Raw genomic sequence first — 25468 nt, 5'->3', positions numbered from 1 at the left:
CTTATCCGATCCGAGTCCGTGAAAATGCGGATATTAAAAACTCGGACCGAATTCGAATATTGCTTACGCACTTATCCGATCTCTTATCGAAACCCAAGCTATTCAGTGGACATCTTTGACATATTTACGTCTTTATATTATGTTCGATTTGAATCTGAGGCACATCCGAGATATTCTCACGGATGACGGAAGTTTAAGCTAGTGGGTAAGCTACCATACAAATAGTTCTATTACTACTTTGGAGCGTATTTTCATGGATTCGGATCGGATGCAGTGCGTAATCACCCTAAAACGTTTCGACCGATGGAAAATATCTTACGGAAAAACAGAAATTTCAAGCGTAAGAGCGTTTCAAATTTAAATAATCTATACTAAGTAATATTATTAACGCGAAATTGTGTCTGTCTATCGTCACAGAATACTATCGTGATTTTGATAAAAATTTGGTACAGAGATAGTTTACATCCCAAGAAAGGAGTAGGAGGACACAGGATTTTGGTTTAGAGTATCTAAAAGTCATGCCCGCGTAGAATGATGCCAATTGCCAAGGATATTGGCTGCATTTCCGCACTACAGCGAGGGCAGCATGCAATATGCGTTAACACTTTGCCAGCCTCTCTGTCACCAAAATGCAAGAGGTCATTGATCACTGTAAAATATCTCCGCAAACCCGACAAATCCAGATGCATCGCAAACGGAACAAAATAAATGTAACTAGGCGAGAGAGAAATACCTACGTCGTATTTGGCAGATTTTAAAACTAGCTGAACTCTACCCATGACGGCCATTGAAAGGTTCATTCAAACCAACTGAATTAATTTGCTTATCGATTTTATATAAGTTAATCAATCAACTTTTTACGCTCACATACACAAACAGTGTGATAAAATCTGAATTATTCAACGAATCTAGTCAGAAGGCATACAATTTATTACTACTTGTATCCACCTTACGTCATATGTAGTATCTTGATTCTAGTATCTACTGCAATAAAATATCTGACGATTTGACAAAGTATCTATACAATGTGTATATATATTTTTAACAATGTCCGTTATAATCGTTGCTTGTCTCTGAAGCTTTGTTCATACTTACTAGAGACAGTCGTGGGTTTATTTATAAGGTACGCCGTGCCATGAGGCGAAATAATGTAGATTTTTTTTAAATTCATCTGAATATACAAGTTAGCCCTTGACTTGCAATCTCACCCTGGTATTAAGTGATGATGCAGTCTAAAATGGAAACGGGCTAACCTGGAAGGGTTATGGCAGTTTTTATTAAACCCATGCCCGTTTGGTTTCTACACGGCATCGTACCGGAACGCTAAATCGCTTGGCGGCACGGTAGGGTGTTAAGCGGCCATTGCCATTGGTAAATTGCCATGGCCCAATTTAGTTCGGTTTTTTTTTTTAATTCAGATACAAGTTAGCCCTTGACTGCAATCTCACCTGATAGTAAGTTTTAGTAGGTGGTAGTTAGGTTTTGGAGGAAAAGCACTAGCTGAGAAGTCCCCAAGCTACGAGACGAGGCTGCTCGGTCCAGGCTTGCTCAAATTGAAATAGAAGTGCTATTAAAACCATCCTTCTAAGCAGTTAACCGTTATTTCAGTAGAGGTATCTTTTTTTTTGTATCTGCCACTTTTTTCAAACCACTTTTTTCTGGCTGCTAGCTTCTATTACGTTTCTTTCTTTCGTGTTGATTCAATTTATGTGACTATCTATCTAATTAGGCGCATGGTTAATCGTGCATTTACTTAATCGCCATTGCTTCTTAATTTCATAGACATGTTGAGCACAATCTCACCATTGCGCGGTGGCACGACGAATGTGTTCTTCACTAGTCGCGTTCATATTTGCGAATTTTTAAATGCACCGTTACTCATCAAAAACCACATTTGCAGTAATTTGATTGGAAGAATCATTTTTGAAAAAAAAAAAAACAACGTAAGTATAGATAAAACAATATACACAATATAGGTACCTAAAATACAATATTATTATAATCAAAATTCATAGATACACATCAACATCCATTTACACTTAGGTTACTACTACCACGGTAATATTATCATACAGTATTCCAACTTCATACAAATGGACGAAACGCGAGCTATACCTACGCGCCTCGATCTCGGGATGTGCTCGGGACACTGCCAGTCGCGACTGTGCCGCAGTGGCGAACGGATGGTGTTTTGTTTATAATAACCGCGCGATTTTTCCACTAAAATAAGTTCAAGTACATATTTAGTATGACGAGTAAGAAATATTGTGCTTTTTTTGGTTGAATGAATTCTTAAGACATGAACGCATCCAGAGATAAGTTTTTTTAAAATACCTGCAAAGGCGGGCAGCCCTATCGCATGTTTACGTACCGCGCTGCTGTAGGTATTTATTTCAAAGATACGGCCGAGTTACAATACTGTATGATAACATTACCGTGCTACTACATGCGTAGTTTTAATCGATTCGCTACATCTTCTATATATATATAAAAGCGAAATACCATAACTAAATAAAACAATACTGAATCGATTTATGTTTATCGTTATAGAGATAAAAATCTTTACACAAACGTTTTTGTTTTGGAATTTTTATACACGTGTTTAAAATAATAACCTGTTGATTTTATTCGGTATCTTAAATTCACGGCCACAATTATTTTTATCAGATCACGATCTCTTTATTTATTTAGTCTTAGGATTATTCCATCTAATATAGGCTTAAAAATAGGCTATCCCTAATGAGCAACATCATACCCTCAACCTGCCTCATCCAGCCTCTTACATTGTTCGATCCGTCGTGCTAGAGGGGCTGCACTATACGCTTGTCTCCACTCTAGGACTTTTCAGCTGAATCGACTGAATCAGCTCTACAAACAAGCGTGGCCTGCCCACTGCAAGTTCAGCTTGCTAATATGGTTTGGGCTATATCAGTGACCTTGATTCTCCTGCGGGTCTACTCATTATATATCTAATACCTGGATCTTATACCTACCTATAATAATATCATAGTTATTTTAAGAGCATCGTACCTCTAACTTTTCCGAGTTATTTGCATTTTAAGCAATTATATATTACTTGCTATAACGGTGAAGGAAAACATCGTTAGGAAACCGGCATGGCTGAGAGTATTTATTGTTCTAACAAGTGTATGAAGTCTGCCAATCCGTACTTGGCCAGCGTGGCGGACTATGGACTAAACCCTTCTCCTTCTGAGAGGAGACCCGTGCTCTGTTGTGAGCCGGCGATGGGTTGTGGTTGATCAAGATGATGATGATGATGATTTTGTATGTCCGTTTGTCAGTTCACGTTTCAGCACCATACGTGAGGACGGGAAGGAAACACTGATTAAAGACTCGATTTAAAAAAAAACATTTGCCAGGAAATGAACCTGGCATTATGCTTCCAAGCGCCTCCGCTACGCCAGAAGAGACATGAATAATAGGTTTATGGGAAATTTAATGACCATTGTGCTACTAGGATGTGAAGTCATGGTGGGTTTGGCAACCGCGTGATTAGGTCATGCTTTAGTATTGACAGCTTTGCCTACGGTCTAGGTTAAAAGCATTTTAAGTCTGATTGACTCTTTCAAATATGCATCAGTTGTATCCAGTAGAAGATAGATAATGGAACTTCTCAACGGATAAGAGTGAATTGCTCGCGATGAGTGTAAGCTTAGTAAACAGTAAGTAGGTGGCATAGCAAATACAGGGGACAATAAAAATTGTGAAATAGTTTTTTTTTCAAAAAAAGGTATATGAGGGAGACAGATACATAATAATTATGCTCGACAGATTAAAATATAATCAGGTCGCAATGCAGTAGCGGTTGTACATACCCAAAAAATTAAATTGTGTATTTAAAAATTTAAAAAGTAAATTTTATATTTATTACATCAAATCAAACTAGAACTCAATGAATCTTTAATGGTGCTAAATCTCTAACAGTTGCGATTTCTAGAATTCAGATAGGTAATAAATAGGGACAGGTATTCTGACACCCCTGCCTGCCGTGAAATGCTCTAAGCACTAAGGAATGTTGTCCACTGAGCTAATTTTATTATGATCTTTTTAAACAATCTGTCAAGTGCGAGCCACACTCGCAAACAAAGTGTTCCGTACCATCGTACAAGATGTGTATATAAAATTACGTACCTACTCACTTTTTTAAATTTATTTTCAACTAGCTTATTCCCGCGACTTTGTCCGCGTTGACTACACTAATTTACCTTGGGACGATTACGCACTCATCAGATCCGAGAACGTGAAAATACAATCCGAAGTAGTCATATAACTATTTATGTAGGTATAATGGTAGTTTATGACATAATCCCATAATCCGTATCTGATCCGTCCAGTAGTTTCTTTTGAGCTGTGCATTGATTATATCGTAAACTTTTACAAAATGTAGTTTTTTTTTCGTGGTATCATATCAGTAATCCTCAGTAGATAATATCATCTGTCTTCGTTTTTTCCAGCGTTCTGGTTACAAGCTGTATAATAGCTTTATTTTCCTTCAGTATTAAGCAATACTACTTTCAACGAGCTATTCTTGTGCGACAGACTGAAAGACACTGATTAATAGCTTCTATTCGCGAGATAGTTTCGTGAAATAAAAGACCAGAAAAATCTTTTTACTATAATTAGGAAAAAGTTCAGAAAAAAAATTATTTTCAGATAGGTATAATACGCAACAGGTTGAGATGGCAATCGGGGTAAAAAAATATCTTTTTTATTCAAATAAACTTTTAAAAGTACTTTCGAATTGTCGGATGCATCTACCACTGGTTCGGAATGCCTTTCCTACCGAGAAGAACCAGCAAGAAACTCGGCGGTTGCTCTTTTCAAATATTTGATATAGGTGCAAGATTATGCCATGAATAAAAAAGTATGAGGCGGGGGGATGCCCCGCGCACCCGCCCTCGCCCGCACCGAGTTAGCGCGGGTGACGTACGAGTTTGCGGGGCGTCCCCAGTCCGATGGCCATCTCGACCTGTCGCGTATTATGGTTCTTAAATTCTGTTAGCATTCCTCAAATCTCTTTCTTAGGCCAAAAAGAAAACCTACGTGCAAGTCTCAATTTGTAGGGTTTCTTACCTCAAAAAGAAAAAAGGATCCCTTATACTTATAGGATCACTTTGTTGTTTGTCTATCTGTCTGTCCGTGAACCGTGAATTTGTGGTTATATCTATCACAAAAAAATTGAAATGTCTTCATGAACAAATAGTTACTATTTTCAATTTTCAAAGTAAGATAACTATATCGAGTGGGCTATCATATGAACGAGCTTTACCTGTACATTCTAAAAAAGTATTTTATTTATTTTTATGCATAATAGTTTTTGATTTATCGTGCAAAATTTCGAAAAATTACGATTGTACTACGGAACCCTCGGTGCGCGAGCCTGACTCGCACTTGGCCGGTTTTTTATTTTTCACGGTTATAGTAAGAGATCTGGAGAGTGATAGGCTACTTCAAATGCTGAAAAAACAAACAGATTTTAAAACCTTAAATCTACGCGGACGACCTCGGGAACATCAGCAAGTCTAGGGCTGATATCTATAGAGCGCACTTTGACTTTGCTCAGACTTAAGATTGAGTTAAAACGAGACAGATTTATGTAAGAGATATACGTCTGTCTCGTTTTAACTCGTCTTAAGTATAAACAAAGTCAGAGTGCGCTCTATAGATTTTACCCTTATGTAAAAGAAAAGCTGACAGACTGACGGATGGACGGATCGGACTTTTTGGCAAGCAGATAGCTATTATAACGAAGACATCTCAGTGCGCAGTCTGACTCACACTTGGCCGGTTTTTTTATTTCAATCAGTTATTATTTTAAGAGTACAGAAGATATGACAGCTGAAAATTAAATTTAAAACGTTCAAACTGTGTCTGCCCTTTTCATATTACATTAGTAAGAAGAGGATGCGAATACTCTAAAATTTATTGGTGCTCAGAATCAGTACCAATATAAAAAAATAGTAGCGAATAGGCAAGTTTTCTTTTTTTAAGTGACAGTTAGTCACGGTTACTGTCACTAATATTCGATAAAGATCTCTCACCACAAGTACTTCTATACGTACCAATACGTACAGAGAGCTTATCTGAAACCTTGCTGATTTAATCTTAATGGGTTACGGAGGTCAGATGACAATCGATAAGAATATGGCGAATTAGCAAAACATTACAAACAAATGAAAAGGAAATAAAATGTCCCACACATATAATTTTTCTCTTACTACCATAGTTAGTAAGAGAAAAAATTAATTAAAAAGAGTTTTTTGTAATTTTTTACAATAACAATAAATAATGATTGTCGTAAAGTTACTATGGAGAAAAAAATATTATATTTTATAATTTTTATGGTGTTTTTACCTACACTTCGAGGAAATTTATATATATATATATATATAAATTTCCTGCCGGGAATCGAACCCGGGGCCTCCCACTAGTAAGACCGCGCTCACCTCTGCGCCAGGGAGGTTGTCAAATAATTGTCACCATCTTACCTCGCAAGGCTTGTGCTAGGAAATAATCAAAAATTAGAATTTGAAATTTGAAAAGTGTGGCACAATCTTTCAGACTTTTCTATGCAACTTTTGCCTTCAAGCTTTGCCTTGATAAAAAAATAAGTAATAAAATAAGCACTTAAGACAGTTGTTTATAATAATTCGACTGTAATTACAGCGTAATTTTACTTTACTGTGAGTTATAGTTCGCTAAATGCCTAGTCCTCCATGGATCATTAGCTTTACAAATTAGGAAAGATCTTTGTCATTGCAAACGAATTCATTTGGATCTGGATCGCCCACGAAAAGCACGTTATAAATCGACCACGCAATTATGCAATTTAAAACTAAATAGGAAGCGAAAGTAGTTCGATAATTGTTACGAAATTGTAGATAATACGGCACTGATAACTCGGGTTTAGTTTTTTTGTGCTCACGATATCTAACGTTGATGACTCGTTGACTTCCACGCTGATACGGTTTTACTACCTATTTGTAAGAATTTTCTTGAGTAATCAATGTATTAACTAAAATATATTAAGAGCTTTATAAAATTCTTCTGCTTCTAAACTGAGATCCATTCCAATGGATTTAGAATAAAATGTTTAACAATAAAATTAGCTCTAAAACATTGATACTCGTATTAGGGCCATAACAGACAAGATGCTTTTTTAGCATCAGAGACCGACGATTTTGCGACTGTATCGATGCTGCATCGCATTTTGACGACTTTCTGCGTTCGATCCACGGGTTCGATCGCTGTATCACGGTGATGTATGATAATATTACCGTGGCTGTATGTAATAATAAGTCAGATGCATGCAATGTGTCGTGCGTGTGTGCGTGCATGCGTGCTTGTGTATGTATGTATGTGTCTGTGTGTGTTATATTTGTGTTTGTGTGTGTGTGTGTGTTTGTGTGTTGTTTTAATAGCACTTTCAATTATTATTATTTAAATTTGTGATTGCATGTGTGTGTGGAGTGGAGCGTTCAATCATGGCATCGAGCATGCATTTCAAAAAGCAACTAAATCAATTATGCTTATGCTTTAAAAGCAACCATTTAGTCATGTCTGCTGTGGTCCTGCTGCATGGTGTCTGTTATGTATAGGTAGTTAATGAAATCAGATACCAAATAAATTCCGAAGTCACCCATACTTTTCAAATTCAATCTGAGAATTAGTTCCAACGTAACGACAAGATGTATCTAATAGTTTATTTATTAGGATTTTAATGTTTTAGATTGTCACTACCATCTGTTGCATCACAAAGTGATGAAGTATTATGGAACATTAAATAAAAATATGACAGTCAAGTGGTTAAGTGTCAATCCATTTGGTTAGCTTTTATAAGTTAGACGCTATTAATTTGATTTAAATCCATTTTACGACCGCATTACGTGTTTTGTTTGGTGTTTATGGCTGAGCGGTAAATTTCAATTGATATAAAATATCGTAAACCAAATTGATACAATAGAAGCTTCAAAAGTTTAGTGTTGTTTGAACAGTTGAAGGCGAAATGCATTGATTTATAGGAGGTTAAGGCTAAGATGACCATTTCCTATTAACTTATTTATGTATTATGACGATGTAGGTGTCATTCTTGGCCCACGTATGTCTACGTATGTCCATTGTAGCCTCTTCAAGATGCGATATCAACTGAATGACATAATATTAGTAAAATAATCAAAATAAACTATTAAATAATCATCATCTTATCTTATCGTGACAGAAAGGCTGGCTCATTTTTCGCAAAGGATCAATCAGCTTGGCTATTCAGCGAGGAAATGAAGCCAGTATTCTTGGCATCATTCCACGCGGGCATGACTTATACAGTAATTAAGATAGCTTTAAGTTTTATTGTAATATTTTCAATATAAACAAATTCAATGTCACCTTGTACTAACTATGATAGAACACTTGCTGTATTAAAAAATAAAAGCTATACACTTCTAAATTTGACTAGAAGACTGAAAGTTTCTTGTAAGTAGCTAATTAGTAAATGATATCTATTGTAAATTTAATCTCCCAAATCGATTTGTATGTTATTCAATACTCACATTGAAATGTAGAGCAGAAGACGTCTCCGATACTCCATGACTGTAGTTAACTTACACTCACTGTAACTTAATATTTATGAGACAATTGTCAGTTAATAGCACTTTAGTCACTAACACTATTTCTTAATCTATTTCTATTGAGGTCTGCCTCTCTACATCACGTGACACCGTCGTTGCTTCTTTTCATTTTTGCTTTTAGTTCCTCTTCTGAAGACCTGTGAAAGAAAACTTCAGCTTAAAAGTTGTGTTGCTTTATTTTACTTATATTTTACTTATGTCAACAAAATTATGTAGCGGCGTTAACGTTATGTTCTCTTTTGGTTTAACTCTAAAAAGCCTTTCACCGTGTATACGGACGTTTCAGATTTTTGCCGTTCGCATTAGTTGAAAATTTTCACATTAAAAATCAGCATTAAATTACGGCGCGAGACGTTATACCTTTAAAAATCATTTCAAACTAGCGCAACTCAAATTAACTGAATCTTCGACCCAATAAACACGAGCGCCATTCAAAAGAATGTTGCCGATGTTTTCCTTTGATGAACGCTGAAATTCTCTAGTACTCGAGTCGGGAACTAAAAATAGAAAAAAATCTCCCATGATCCATCAATATCTGACGTAAAACAAATACCTCACTCTATAAATCGTGCAGTGATCTGAAGAGCTTCGGATTGACTCACGATGGCACCTAGGTGTACATGTACACGTGTGAGTGTGTATAAATGGGAAATTATTTTATAAATAGTTTAGTTGAATATGTTTTTTTTTTTAGAAAATTCACCGACATTTAATATTTCAGGGCCCCGTGAATATAATTATAGGAGATGCTGTGATAGCTTGAAGATTAAGACGTCTGCTTCCTAATCGGAGGTCAGGTGTTTTATTCCGGGCACGCACATAACTCCAAAAAGTTTTTCGAAGTTAAAACAAAACGCACATATCGTTTTAAGAAATTAAATATCACTTGCCTTAATCATGAAGAACCCTATAAGCCTGAGAGTTTTTTATAATATTATATTCAAAGGTGTGTGTAGTCTGTCAATCCGCACTTGGCAAACGTGGCCTAACGTTCACTCTCTTCGGCTTCTCTCACTCTGAGAGAAGATCCGGCTCAGTAGTGGGCCGGTAATGGGTTGATCATGATGATGATGATGATGTACATGGATTTATTCAAGGGGCGGACCAACAAATTCCTGAAAGGCCGGCAACGCATCGGCAGTTCCTCTGGTGCTGCAAATGTTCATAGGCGGCGGTAATCACTAGCATCAGGTGACCCGCCTGCTCGTTTGCTCGCTATCTCTATTTTAAAAAAATGTTATGAACGTGTCACAAAAGTAAAACAAAGAATTCACACGGAATTTTAAAAAAACGCAATTGACGCGGACGAAGTCGCGACCATTTAGTAAAAATAATACCTATAGTATGTAGAAGCAAACAAAGTCACACGTTAGTTTTAGTAGTGACTTCTTGTAAAGATTGTTAATTGTTTTAACTTTTATGGTGTCTACCGATTAATTTAATTGGATAAGATTTGACGAATGGATAATTGCTATTTGATTTATAGTTTTTACTGTTTTCGTGTTTGCAAGAATTTTTGTTTTTGCTGTTACTAATTTTTAATGTGCACAGTATCGCTAACAGCTAGCGATTAACGAACAATTATAACGGTTATATAAACGTATGTATTTAGTCTTAAATTTTCTGGAAATTAGATAAAATTCATGCAGTTTGTATTTAAGAAAATCATTATAAACATCGTAAAGGTAGAGTCATATAAGTTTAGTTTCGGAAAGCTGCTCCAAAAAAACCTAACAATGACAAATGTTTTAAAAAAACCAAAGCACAATAAATCAAGTAAGTAAGTAATAAAAAGTTAAACTGTTACAGAATAAGACGATACTTAATCCCCAAACTTGAACATTCAAATCTTTATTTATAACGCCTAATTATTTCAAGGCAGAAGATTTACTATCCAAATTAGCATTTAACAAATTATTCACAAATAACTTACAAGTTTGTTATACTGGACCTTTATTTATTTATTTATCGTTGTGAGAGAAATACCTACTGGCAGTTTCTGAAACGCTATTCAAAAGCTAAATTACTAAATTAGCTAAATAACCGTTGTTCTTTTGCTAATCGGGTTGCAATAGAGACCATTTGGCAATTAGATTATTTAATTAATTTAATATCAATATTATTTGATTTGGTATGATTGATCACAGATTGGGTATTGCAGCGCAATCAAAAAAGTTTTTTTTTTAATTTTAATAGCAACAGCTATTTTGGTTATCAGTTAAATTTAGTCTGCAGATACAACTGTAAGTTTTACTTACGTGATTAATTACTTACGACAAATTTGCTAATGTAAACACTTTTATTTTGCATGTAATCGCCGCCTTATGTAATGTGAGGTGGTCTTACGCATTTAAGGGCCATAGCAGATACAATGATTTTAGGATCAGCGATCTGATTTTTAGTTGCTTTTCGAAAGCTCGATGCCACCTTTGAAACCTCCACTCCGCACACATTCAATCTCCAGTTGCTGCAATCAGATCGATTTTCAGAACCTCGATGTCGCGTCCAACCACTTAAACGCGCGATTTCAATTCAGCGATCAAACGGAGCAAGTTGTCAAAATCGCTGATCTCCAATGCTAAAAGGGTCACGTGTGCTAGGGCCCTAACTGTAACAAATTCATAATAATTCACCAATGATTGATATCTGATATTCAATGTCGGCTTACTGACATCAACGAACAAAAAGAAATGGTAATGGTTTTATGATTTATTGTTATTACCACGGACAAGCGTTAACACTTTTCAGCATCCTAAAAGTATGTGAGAAATTTATTAAGACAGGCGCCATGAGCTTCTGACCCATAAATAATAAAATAGACTGGGAGATGGTAAAAAGATTCTTAAATGAAATTAAAAATGTACCAACAACTAATTTTCTTCTATTTCTATTTATATAAAAAAAGATTCCGACGAATTGAGAACCTCCTCCTTTTTTGAAGTTGGTTAAAAAGCTGACTAAATGACTGATTGACTGACTGATCTATCTGAACTATCTGATCGGGCTGAAATTTGGCATGCGTAGGTATCATCTAAGAAAGGATTTTAGAAAATTCAGTACCTAGAATTTTTAGAAAAATCCACCGGAAAAGTGAGAAATTTGGATGGTATTTTTGTAAAAAAATGTCAATACATTTCAAATTTTATTCATTACTAAATCGCACCCGTGCGAGCTAGAGCGGATCGCTAGTAGAAAATAAAAATAAATAATTAGGATGCCACTGACAAGCAATAATATCGATGGATTATCAAAATCCTTGGTCAACATCACGTGCCATTTTAGGGTTCCATTCCTTTTCATTCCCATTCATTCATCCACCTCAAAAGGAAAAAAGCAACCCTTATAGGACCACTTTGTTATTTGTCTGTCATGTCTCCCTGTCGTTTCTGTCAAGAAAACCTATATAGGATACTTCCCGTTGACCTAGAATCATGAAATTTGGCCTTTAGGTAGGTCTTACAGCACAAGCAAAGGGATAAATCCGAAAACCAAGAAATTGTTTTTTTTTTAATTTATTTTTTCTTATTAATTTTACAGGGCATTTATATTTCTAACTCGCCAAACTGGTGGGCCAGTTTGTTGGCCAGTTTGTGGTTAGGTACATTATAAAGAAATGAATGGTCCATGCATAGTCCCAGCCAAGTGCCGGTTTCTCTTTCTTCCCAGAGACAGTGGGACGACATTATTTGCAAAACGACATTTGACACTTTACTAGCAAACGCAAATTCTAAAAAAGACCGTGCTCGTCTTCTCGCTGTCTCTGCAAAAGAGTCCGGCTACTGGCTACATGCTCTTCCCTCTGCCAACCTGGGCACTATGTTAGACCATACGACACTTTCTGTTCTCATTGGTCTTAGGCTTGGCGCCACAATAAACCAGCCTCACCGTTGCCACTGCGGTGACTGCGTTGACGCCTTCGGCCACCATGGGCTCTCCTGTTCGAGAAGCGCTGGACGCTTCTCCCGCCATAGTACCCTTAACGACATCATCCGGAGGTCCCTTGCCACCGCCCATGTGCCAGCTGTACTAGAACCTATTGGTTTGGCACGTAGCGATGGCAAAAGACCTGATGGTATGACGCTCGTACCGTGGAAGATGGGCAGGTCGCTTGTTTGGGATGCAACTTGTGTAGACACTTTAGCTGCATTCCACATTCAGGCGACCTCCTCTATGGCGGGTGCAGCGGCCATCAGCGCCGAACAGGCCAAGAGGCGCAAATATGAAAACCTCGATGGGAGCTTCGTATTCGTGCCTTTTGGTGTGGAGACCTTGGGGCCGTGGGGCCCGGGGGCTCGAGCTCTTTTTGAAGAAATTGCGAAAAGAGTTATCGAGTCAACCGGGGACCCGAGAGCTGGCAGCTACCTTGGTCAAAGAATTAGTTTGGCCATCCAAAAGGGTAATGCTGCCAGCATCTTGGATACAATGCCTCGCTGCGGTGGTCTCGATGAGGTTTTAGATTTAATTTAATTTATTTTAGTTTTAATTTAATGTTGTTTTTTTTTAGATTTAAGTTTATTAATAGTTTATTTAAATAATTTAAATACAAATAATTTAAATTTTATTTATAAAGAAATAGTTAAAATGTGTTCAGGAGAAAATGTATTTACTAAATCACCTGCCTTGTTAGCGATACTAGCGAACTTCAAGGCACCACGTGTTCAGTACGCGGCTGAAAGTGATGTACATCGACCTTTAGAAGAAGATAGCAAGTTTGTAGAGCATTGTCTCTGTCGTTGACACCGACAAAACGTCATATAGGTATGAGTGACAGAGACAACGCTCTATACAAAGCCAAAAAAATTTTTACAAAAAAAATAAAAACCGACTTCGTTACATAAACACTAAAAATTGAAAAATAATTTAATTTATTACCGAATATATTATGTATACAAGAGTTAATATAGTTCCATAATAATACTTTTTGGTGCCGGTGCCAATTAGCTTTAGCTGCGCGAATCGTCTAGACTTCATATTTTTATGGGACTCCACAATGGCACCTCATTGGCACCGACCCCAAAAAATATTATTATGGAACTATATTAACTCTTGTATACATAATATATTCGGTAATAAATTAAATTATTTTTCAATTTTTAGTGTTTATGTAACGAAGTCGGTTTTTATTTTTTTTGTAAATTTTTTTATTTCACAACTTTTAGTGGCCCCATAGAATTATGCTATGCCTGGTTAAAAATCTACTGTTTACTAAGCTATTACACTGATCGCGAGCAATTTACTCTTATCCGTTGAGGAGTTCCAGTATCTATCTTCGAAGATGTTCATCAGATCTTCACCAAATTGAAATGGGACCAACTTTGAAGTATACCCTTTCAAACAAAAAAAGAATTTTCAAAATCGGTCCAGGCGTTTTTGAGTAATCGGGGAACATACATAAAAAAAAAAAAAAAAAAAGATTCCGACGAATTGAGAACCTCCTCATTTTTTTGAAGTCGGTTAAAAAGGACGATGTACATCACTTTCGGCCGCGTACTCTAGATATGTAAGTACAGAAGAATACTTGTGATTAAAGAGTGATTACCTTTACGCAAGTTATAAAATGTAGAATCATTTCCTCAGTCGGTTTTATTTGTAAAGAACGGCATAGCGGAGAACTTATTCAAATCGAGGATGTGTTGGCGCCTCCCTGGGACTAAAAGATTAATAAATACATGTCAATATACAAATTGAAACGTCAGGAACATTGATTTGTTACTGCCGGAGGTATTATGAAAGTATCGTGTTTCTGATGTATTTAGAATAATCGAGTTACTGTTACAACTTACAACTGGTTATGATTTGAAATTATCGTAACATTGACGTGGTGAAATGTTTTTGTGTGATCGCTCGCAACACATTCCACCTGCATCGACTGATATCAGATTACTTTATTGGATGATTTTGATTAAGTTTCACAAACAGTAATTGGTACAAATTTTCATAATATGACCTTTTTGGGGTCCGTACCTCAAAAGAAAAAAAGGAACCCTCATAGGATCAATTCGTTGTCTTTCTGTCTGTCGTGTCTATCAAGAAACCAATTGACCTAGAATAATGAAATTTGGCAAGTAGGTAGGTCTTATTGCACACGTAAAGGGAAAAATCCGAAAAATTTAAAATGTGTTCATGAACAAATAATTAGTATTTTCAACTTTCAAAGTTACTATACTAAGTGGGGTATCATAATATGAAAGGGCTTTACCTGAAATATATTTCTATTTATTTTTATGCATAGTAAGTAGTTTTTGATGTACCTTGCAAAATGTTGAAAAAATACGACTGTAGTACCTACGGAACCCTCGGTGCACGAGTTTGACTCGCACTTGACCGGTTGCTTAACTACATATAAACACATCATTCGGAAAACCAATAGTCGTTGGGGTCCCGAGATGCTGGAATGGCGACCTCGCACCGGAAAGCGCAGCGTTGGAAGACCCTCCACTAGATGGACGGACGTCATCAGACGAGTCGCAGGGAGCCGCTGGATTCAGGCGGCGCAAGACCATGGCGTGTGGAAGTCCCTACAAGAGACCTATGTCCAGCAGTGGACGTCTATCGGTTGATGATGATGTTGATGATGATGATGGTAATGATGCAGCCTAACATGGAGCGCGTCTGCCTAAAAGGCGTTCTAGCTCTTCCCTTGAAGACGCCAATATTATAGCTGGTGGGGAAAATGGAGACCGAAAAGATTCCACATTCTAGTAAGTTCCTAAGTATTAGAAACGAGAAAACGAATCGCTTCATAGGAGTATGTCGAATTTCGACTAGGTATGTAGGGCACATATTAATCCGCTCCCTTAAGAGCATATTCAAATTATTAATTCATAATTTTATGGCATGCTTCACCGCGATAATTAACCGCTTTCTAAATCTAATATGATCATTATTATAATCATGTCACGAAATTTAGTGGCATGTGATTCTGCGGCTTTAAATTGCGGTTTAAATATATCAGTCGAGTTAATATAAAGATCACGGTTCAGCCTTAATTATGATAACGATAAAAAGAATATATTAACATATCTTATGTTAATTATATCAATATTAGTTACATGATATCTTTTTGTTTTGATTTTGCGTATTTTGTTCTCGATTAGCAACGAGTTTTAAGATATAAATGCAAATTATTTAAAAACTAGTCCGCGTGGAATTAGAGTTTTAAAAATCCCGTGGGAACTCTTTGAATTTCTGGGATTAAAAGTAGCCTATGCCACTCTCCAGGCCTTTATTTATACCCATGCAAAAAGTCACGTCAATCCGTTGCACCGTAGGGACGTGATTGAAGGACAAACCAACAGACCAATAAACCAACAAACCAACAAACAAACACACTTTCGCATTTATAATAAGGGTACTGATAAAACTTTAAAATTGGGTATTACTTTGGATGGCAAAGTACAGTCATTATCAATCAATAGACGTCCACGGCTGGACGTAGGTCTCTTTTAGGGACTTCCACATGCCAAAGTCTTTCGCCATATGATCCAGCGGCTCCATGCAACTGATGATGTTGTCTGTCCTCCTAGTGGCCGGTCTTCCATCGCTGCGTTTTCCGGTCAATCAATCAATCAATCAGCCTGTTTACGTCCACTGCTGGACATAGGCCTTCCCAAGAGCACGCCACCACACATGATCCTCCGCCTTCCTCATCCACCCACTTCCCGCTATCTTCTTAAGGTCGTCAGTCCAGCGGGTTGGAGGTCGTCGCACACTGCGCTTGCTGATACGCTGTCTCCACTCCAGAACACGTCTGCCCCATCGGCCATCGGTTCTGCGGCAGACGTGGCCTGCCCACTGCCACTTCAGGTTTCCACTTCACCACTTCACCACTGCGTTTTCCGGTGCAAGGTCGCTATTCTAGCAACTTGAAACCCCAACGTCTATCAATTATTCGAACTATATACCCTGCCCATTGCCACTTTAGGTTCACAAGTCGCAATCCATTTAGCTATGTCGGTGTCTCTGGTTCTCCTATGGATATCCTCATTTCTAATTTGATCACATAAAGACACTCTAAATACATTAGGCCGTAATTAATAGCCGATTAGCGCCCTTCTACTTATGCGAAGACAAAGGCTTAGTGTTGCAGCTTATTTCCATCTCATTACCTACTCAATTGTTGGTGGTAGCTTACATAATCCTCAAACTAGGTAAGTACAATAGTTAATTCTCATAAATTAAGGACATTATGTATATTAAGGTATAGTTAAGTACTTACAATTAGTAATATTTTTCTTCAAAGCTGAATCCATATTAATTTTGATCCATACTTCCACAATCCATAGCTAACCATAATCCACGAAAGTGTGTCCGTCTGTCTGTCTATCACCCTGTCTACATTCTTTTCCACGGCTCATCCTTTTAACCGATCTGGGCGGAATTTGGTACAAAGCTTGCACCTCGAAGTCGGATATTGGCTAAAAAGTAGCCAATATCCGGAAATCATGCAGTTTTCACGGGATTTTTAAAACACCTAAATCCACGCGGATGCGTCGTATAGATATAGATAAGTCGCGAACATAATCTAGTAGGTACCTACCTAATAGATTGTTCCAGATCGCTGAATGTGTTGCTGATAGCAAATCTCGAGAACAGCTGAACCGATTTCGCTAATTCTTTGTTATAATATTCCTTGAAGTACGAGAATGGTTCTTACGGTTACGGAGAGAAAATTGCCTAAAAAAGTCTAAAAACAACACTTTTCTATATTCCCATACAAAAGATTCGTAATAATACTTAAAAGTCAATTTGAACTTTAATATCATACCATAAAGTTTAAGTGTTAGTGGAGGGGTTCCGGGAAGGCAAAACAAATGAGTGTCGTCGTGTTAGGCGGTACGAAGTTTGCCGGGTCAGTTAGTATCAATATAAAAGTTGAAGTTAGTTTCGGATTTAAATCTTTCAAATATTATCATCATCAACCGATAGACGTTCGCACCTGGATATAGGTCTCTTGTCCTACTTTTTGGTTGGTAGGGACTTCCACATGTCACGGTCTTGCGCCGCCTGAATTCAGAGATTATCTGCGACTCGTTTGATGTCGTCTGTTCACCTAGTGGAGGTTTCCTCAACGCTGCACTTTCCGTTGCGTGGTCGCCATTCCAGTACCTTGAACCCCAACGTCTATACCTGCTAAATCGGTTATTTGAACTTTGTCCTTTCAATTATACTTAGAAACTCTAATATTCGAGCCAATACAACATTGTAACATTGTAATTAGTTTTTCTTGCTATAATCACACGATAATCCACTGACGACTGTCAAGACCAAAATATTATGAAGGCATGTAAATATTCACCTGTTAAGAAAGTTAAATGAAACTAGTTAGATGATAATATCTCGATTTGAAAGGTTCTGTACATGCAATTAATTCTGTCACTTGCAAAGTCTGTTTGGACCAGTGTCTGTGCCACTTCCGTGTGTCATGTCGGTAAAGTGACAAGAGTACCATCTAACCTGCTACTTAATGGTTATCAGATGTCTTGGAATTGCTTTTTGTTCAAGTATCAATAGCCTGGTGGTTAACACATACGCCTCTGCGGGTCCCGAACTTCGATGTAATCAATTCTAAATCACTAATACTATAAGACATATAAGGCAAATCATCATCATCATCATCATCAACCAATAGACGTCCACTGCTGGACATAGGTCAATTGTAGGGACTTCCACATGCCACGGTCTTGCAATTAAGGCAAATGGTTATTGGTATTGAATTGCGTTTAGGTAGTAATAATAGCGCAAATTTTTTGCTAGAGTTTTAATTACACCCTGTACCATACAATATGGTTAATTAGCCCTGTATCAATAAAATTGGTCTAGCGGCTGTCTTACTGTCAAAAGAGATAGCCTTAACTACATCCGTATTTATAGTCAAGTCTGACAGATCGATACAGCAACATCGTAACTGCTTCTGAATGATTGTATCTGAAATCTACACTTTGAATAGAGACATTGATACTTGAAGTAAAACAGGCAATTTAAACTATACAGACATTACAAACGATAGCTTTTAATGGAGTTAGAATAATGGAAGATAGACGGGTGGTGTAACTTTGTTCCCGCAGCTTGTATCGAAGTCAAACGTTTAATTAAATCGATACCACAGAGTATATAATTTGTAGGTAGGTAAGTATTACTAGAAATACTTAAATTAAGATTGTATTTCTACTATAGCGGTAATAAGCGAAGCGTAGAAGAGACGGAAAGGAATAGGCCAGTCAGATTCGATATCTAGATATATAAAATGAAAAGCTGACTGACTGACTAATCTATCAACGCACAGCTCAAACTACTAGATGGATCGGACTGAAATTCGGCATGCAGATAGCTAATATGATGTAGGCATTGGCAAAGAAAGAATTTTTGAAAATCCATCTCCTAAGGGGATAAATAAGGGTCTGAAATTTGTGTAGTCCACGCGCACGAAGTCGCAGAAATAAGCTAGTGTGATAATAAGAAATGATAAATCTCCTTTCAAAATTATATTTTTCGTTTGGCTGAATACGACTCCGCTACGCTCTACTGGTACCTACTTCCATGGACTTTAAATGCTGTCTTTAAATTATCTTTTTCTGCTATTATAAAATTTATTTATTTTTGTGGACGTCACGCAAAAAATACTGGAGTGCTTTTTGAGAGACAAAACTAACGTGAAAAGCTTATTATGGTCAGGCATTTTTCAAATCTAATATGTTTACGTGGCTTTTATAGGTAATCTATATGCCAGCCCCACTGTTTACATCCTAAATTAAAATCGAACTATGTTTAAATCTGAAATTATAACGATATGGTCAGACAAAATTATCGATCCCAGAGAAACAGCTTGATCAAATCATGCTCAATCGCTTCAGCGGTTTTAAATTAAATTTATGCGCGTATAATCTTATAAACGGACAACTTATAATTATATTTTTATTATATCATGCAGTAGAGATAATATGTATATCACCTTAAGTATATTTTCATGTCATGTCAATGAATATATAATTCAACTAAAATAGTGGCGTTCCAAATAGGCTCATAGGAACACCCGCAGCTATAACAATAAAAACTGTATGTTAATAGACTAACCATCAAAATATTTATGGTAATTGGGCTTCTTTTTTGTTTTTTTAACAACGATCCGCCCACATAACTCGGCCATACAATGCTCTAAACAAGCCGGTGACATGCAAATTTGTCAATTTTCGTGAAGAACTCATAAAACACCGCCTACTAACTTCAAAGGCTAGCGATTCATTATTCTTTGATTGATTTATCATAGCCATTGATTGTACTTAGTATTAAACAACAGCGTTTGAGCAACCGATGGCACAGTTTTATAATTATCGAATGTCAACGGTGAAGAGTTAATTCAATGGCAAACTTATTATCTCTATTTGAGGAACTTTATTTAATTTTAATGACTGCCTTGTCCGAATTTAGAAACTATTTTGACATGGAACGATGTAACTCTACTGAGGTCATTGAGCTTTGTAGTAGTCTTTCAAAGCCTCTACCGTAACGACTGTAATATCATTAGCAAAGATTGTTCGTGCTAAGTCCGTTTCAATCCAGAAGCATAAAGACGTCTTCCAGTGCAGTGGTAAGAGATAATGCTTGGAGTATCTGTGCGTAGACAAATTAGAAATGAGGACATCCGTAGGAGAGCTGAAGCAGCACGTTGGGACATATTGCTTAATTCACCGCTGGAGTTTGAGCCTTATAGTTCATAGGTCTAGTCTACCAAATACTAGCACCTTGGAATCAACCCCGCGCTGGAATTAATTGGTTGACTACACACTAGGTTGTATACAGACGACATGAAACATCGGCAGTTAAAAATCGCCTAACTAATCGTGGCATGTACCCGTTTTCTACAATACAATATGACATAAAACCATTCAAATAGAACGCTAAACGTAAGCGACACAGTACCGCGAAGTGTGGAAACCCCTAGAAGAAGTCTATGTCCAGCGGTGGACGTTCTTGGTTGAGACGTTCTGGTGTTTTGGTGTGATGTCCATAAAAATTAATAGCAACCCAATTTTTTATCGCAACAAGTAGGTAAGTAGGATAAAATAAAATTTCATCATTTTTATTCGTTATTCCTATATGAAAGAAACTAATTACAATAATATAATCTATAAAACCTCTTTTCCCAGTAGCCGTCCGCAAAATTGAATTTTTTTGTCTGAATTTGCCATGACGCCTAGCGACAAAGGCTGCAAGGCTATGTTCATTTTGTACTAACATTTGCTCTAGGATTTGTCTTTATGCTTCTACGAGTATAACTCAAAATAAAGCAAGTAAGTACTTAATAGAAATGATATCCGTTGTTTTTAATATGGGGACCAATTAAAATCGTTGATATTTAGCAACTCTCTCATACAAACGTATTGTATGCGAATACTTCTTTTACAATATCGCGTTATGATGGGTCACTATACTCATCTGCGCGGCAACAAACATAATATTACGCTTCTTTAACATTTTTCCATTTTTAACGGCACTTTCACAAAATTTTGGGTACTGCCAGGAGGTGTTTAAAACCTATAAAATATAGGCTACGGCTTAGGTTTAATATTATAAACTATGTGGGTATAAGTGTAAATAACACAAAAAAGGTAAACTGTTTTTACTCGATTAAATTCTTACTATACCTAACTCAAAAATTATGACCTCTCAAATACTAGACCAATATGACTGTCACATACAACACAGTGAAATCTACGGTCTTATTAATGCTAGCCACATGTCCAAACTTTTGGTCGAATGATTTTATTATACGAATAGATGATCGCATTGCATTGTAATGAATTAATAATATAAATCCTAAGGTTATTGGTCTACGTTTTAATAGCTTGGGCAAGCATGGTTTTAAGCGAACCAGCAAAGGATTTGTTCTTCATCGATTTGAGATACTGTAGAATGTAATTTTGTAACCCTTTTGTAATCGCACTTAGTAAAGTTTCTAAGTAGTATTCTTCTTTCTTAAGCAATCAATTAGTTGTTAAGAATTCATGTCTCAATTTAATACCTACTTTTAACGAACTTAATAGATCGCCCTGACGCCGAACTGGCGAGGATGGTGGAATTGTCATAATTGGTGTGTCCATAAAATTACTTGCGCAATTAAACTCGGCTCTTTGAGATGACGTCAAAACTTACAGATCTTTGTAATTTATACATGTTTTCCAATATAAATGACAAGATAATATGTCAATCTGTTGCTCCGTTGCAACGTGATTGGAGGTCAATACAAATATTCATAGATATACTCGTAACTTCAAAACTGACTGACTTACATACAAAATTCAAACCCCTATTTGACTCCCTTAGGGGGTGAATTTTCAATAACCCTTTGTTAGCAGATGCCTACGACATAATAGCTATAGTATGTCTATTAGAAGTGGGTGGTATGCTAAATTTTAACCCGATCTGTCAAGGTGGTTTAAGATGTACCTACGTTGATAGATCAGTCATGTCAGTAGGTATACTTAAAAATTATAATTAACATAACAATTGACGGGATCCTACCTACTGGAGGTATGCTTTTAGTACATACTAGCTTATGCTCTCGACTTCGTCCGCGTGGACTACACAAACTTCAAACCCCTACTTTACCCCCTTGGGGGTCGAATTTTCAAAAATCCTTTCTTAGCGGATGTCTACGTCATAATAGCTATCTGCATGCCAAATTTCAGCCCGATCCGTCCAGTAGTTTGAGCTTTGCGTTGATAGATCAGTCAGTCAGTCAGTCACTTTTTCCTTTTATATATTTAGACTAGCTTCTGCCCGCGGCTTCGCCCGCGTGGCCTACAGGAAACAAATGGCATTTTTTTGGCAAAAACATAGGACTTTCTTATAACCATTCAACCCTCATTTTACCCCTTTAGACCCGTAAGTAAGATTTTCGTTAAAAATCTTAGCTGACGTACCTCTAGATAGAACTTACCTTCCAAACTTCAACTTCATTTGTGACGGAGAACCCAAATAGCAATTTTCGTGCAAATAACTTTAAAAATGACGGACTTTCATACAAACTTCCATCCCCCATTTAACCCCCTTAGGGGTAGAATTTCTAAAAATCCTTTCTTAGTGGACACCTACCCCTTACAAAGAATAGACTCTCCAAATTTCATGTCTCTAGGACCAGCGGTTTAGGCTGTGCGTTGATATATATGTCAGTCAGTCAGTCAGTCAGTCAGTCAGTCAGTCAGTCAGTCAGTCAGTCAGTCAGTCAGTCAGGACTTTGAATTTTACATATATAGATTAAAGTAACCCTGACCGGAATGAAGAGGGGAACGGTGTCAAATTATAATAATTGTTCCAAACAATTGTCCAAGCAATAAGCTAGCTGTTTGTAGGCACAACTGTGCAAATAATGGGCTGCCATGAACTAATTTACATCAGACATAATATGTCTATGTCTATTTAAAATAGATTTAAAATGACTTATGGATTGCTATTTTAGTTGTCTATCGTTTAGAAGTACTGCCATACCCCTTCCAAGTTAACCTGCTTTAATTTTATAAAAAAGTCGTAAAAAAACTAATGATGGAAGTCAAAATATGTTTAAATCCACTTTAAATAAAGACTTTATTTTAAGTGATTCACGCTATATAATATTAGGTACTTACCTCTTTCGTTCTTAATCCATACTTGGAATACCTACTATAACCGTGCCGCCAAGCAATTTAGCGTTCCGGTACGATGCCGTGTAGAAACCAAAGGGGTATGGGTTCAATAAAAACTACCATACCCCTTCCAGGTTAGCCCGCTATCATCTAAGACTGCATCATCACTTACCACCAGGTGAGATTGCAGTCAAGGGCTAACTTGTATCTGAATTTAAAAAAAAAAAAAAAAAAAACCCGTTCGCACTCTTGTACTTTATAGCTCGAATCTATCTGGGATTTAATTACATTTTAATGGAGATCCATTAAAATCTAGCCTATAAACTAAATATTTTACGAAATCTAGCATAGCAAAAATTAAAATTAACTATCATGATTTTTTAGTTTGCAATAGTGAAATGATTATCCAATAACTAAAATTCTATTAAAACCATAATTAGACATAGATTTAATTTAATTTAAAACAACTTTATTGTTACAGAGAGTAAGAATACAGGATACACTCACAAAAAAGTTAAGAATATAGAAGTTAAAAAGTATAGTTATTATAATGCAATAAGGGGTTTTTTCAGCGTTTTCTTACAGGTAATAGACCTTATATCACTTCACTTTTTATAGACACCTAGAAGCTAAATGCATTCGTATTTATAATTTTCATGTCATTTTAATTTAAGTACACAAAATCCACTAATCCACAAAACTTCTTTGTACAAAAAGAAAGTGATAACTGCTAGAATATGCTTGAAAAAAAATGTCAATTTAAGTACAAACAACTTTACAATATAAATCGCAAAGTTCAGAGTCGAACAAAATATAGTGAATCACAAATTCCACGCTATCAGTGTCCGATTACACAGATTAGGTTACATTAGGTAACCGCGGCTTATCTAGTTAGGTGTACTATTTTCCTAAACATTCTCAATTTTGGCTTCGCTTATCAGCACATCTGCATAATGTGACGACTCGGTTCTATTGTTGACAAAACCACGCGACCTACAAATGCTTATTTGGTTAAATTTATGAATAAAACATAACTACTTACCTAAATGATCTTCATTATAATATTGTATGTGTTAACGTATTTTATCCAACTATACATCAAAAGTTATCTTAAGGTTCATTTTCGAACTATATGCCCTGCCCATTGACTACAGCTTCGCAACCCGCCAAGTATGTCGGTTACTCTGGTTCTCCTACGGATCTCCTCCTTTCTGATTTGATCAGAAAAACTAAATTTTAACTTAAAGATTAGAGAAACTAAAACCCAAGGTGTTGAAACGGTGATCTCGGACCGAAAGCGTTGGAAGTCCCCCCCACTAGGCAGACGCCAGCAAATGAGTCAGGCGGCGCGGCGCGGCGGCGTAAGACCGTGGCATTTGGATTGTGGAAGTCTCTACAGGAGACCTATTAGAATTATCAGAATCGTAGCATTAATTCCGACGATTACTTTCTACATACGAATTAAATAACTTTTACATCTTTACATTATTAGCGCAGATAGAGATATCATTAAACTTTATGGCTAAGAATTTTTAACTGATTACCAAAAAGATAGAGGTTGTCAATTCCTGTAGTTTTTAATGTCGCCAGATCGGAAAATTAAAGTAAAGACTTTAATTTTCCGATTAGCTTGTGTTCGGAGTAGGTAGGTATGACCGCCGACATTTCGGATTTCAGTCCGCATCAACCGTTAAGCTATTTAAGTACTAAACTACTAAACAAACTTAAATTTTGCCAACAATGTGCGTTTTGCATGTGAATAAAATTAGGACGTTATACAGTTTTAAGTGATAGTCACATAAAACGTCTGCATTTTAGTACTGAATGCAGATAATGGTAAGCCTATAAATGTTTAGCAAGCCTTTGAAAATCTAAACATGGGATAATATATCGTGTTTTCATGTGAAACACCTAGTTTATGGACAAAATTTCTTGTAGTATTGAAAGTCAATTACAAATAGCATCGATTCAACTGCAATTTATTACTTGTTCATCCATAGTAGGTACTTACTGTCTTAAACAGCAAATTATTGGTGAAAGCTGACTATAAAAGAAATGTTCATAAAGGTTAACATAATGTTATATTAACCCTTATGAACATTTGACAAAAATAATTATTTTAAATTCTTTTTTAAGTTTATTTAAAAAAAATTGTTTGCATTTCTATTTTGTTGTACAATAAAGCATGATTTCATTTCATTT

The 25468-nt window shown here is 36.5% G+C and overlaps 1 protein-coding gene across 1 annotated transcript in view; it reads right to left on the bottom strand.

Annotated features, from left to right (window-relative positions):
- Nucleotides 1–25468, bottom strand: part of LOC117991707 (thrombospondin type-1 domain-containing protein 4-like) — a 157797-nt gene that overhangs the window by 115738 nt on the left and 16591 nt on the right. The window contains exon 2 of the mRNA XM_069505358.1: nucleotides 8568–8782. Within this exon, the coding sequence (XP_069361459.1) occupies nucleotides 8568–8605 (38 nt within the window). The 5' untranslated portion in view covers nucleotides 8606–8782. The remainder of the gene's footprint in view (nucleotides 1–8567; nucleotides 8783–25468) is intronic.

This window comes from Maniola hyperantus, chromosome 20 (genome assembly GCF_902806685.2).
Source record: "Maniola hyperantus chromosome 20, iAphHyp1.2, whole genome shotgun sequence".
Lineage (NCBI taxonomy): Eukaryota > Metazoa > Arthropoda > Insecta > Lepidoptera > Nymphalidae > Maniola > Maniola hyperantus.
This window is presented reverse-complemented; position numbering and strand designations above follow the sequence as displayed.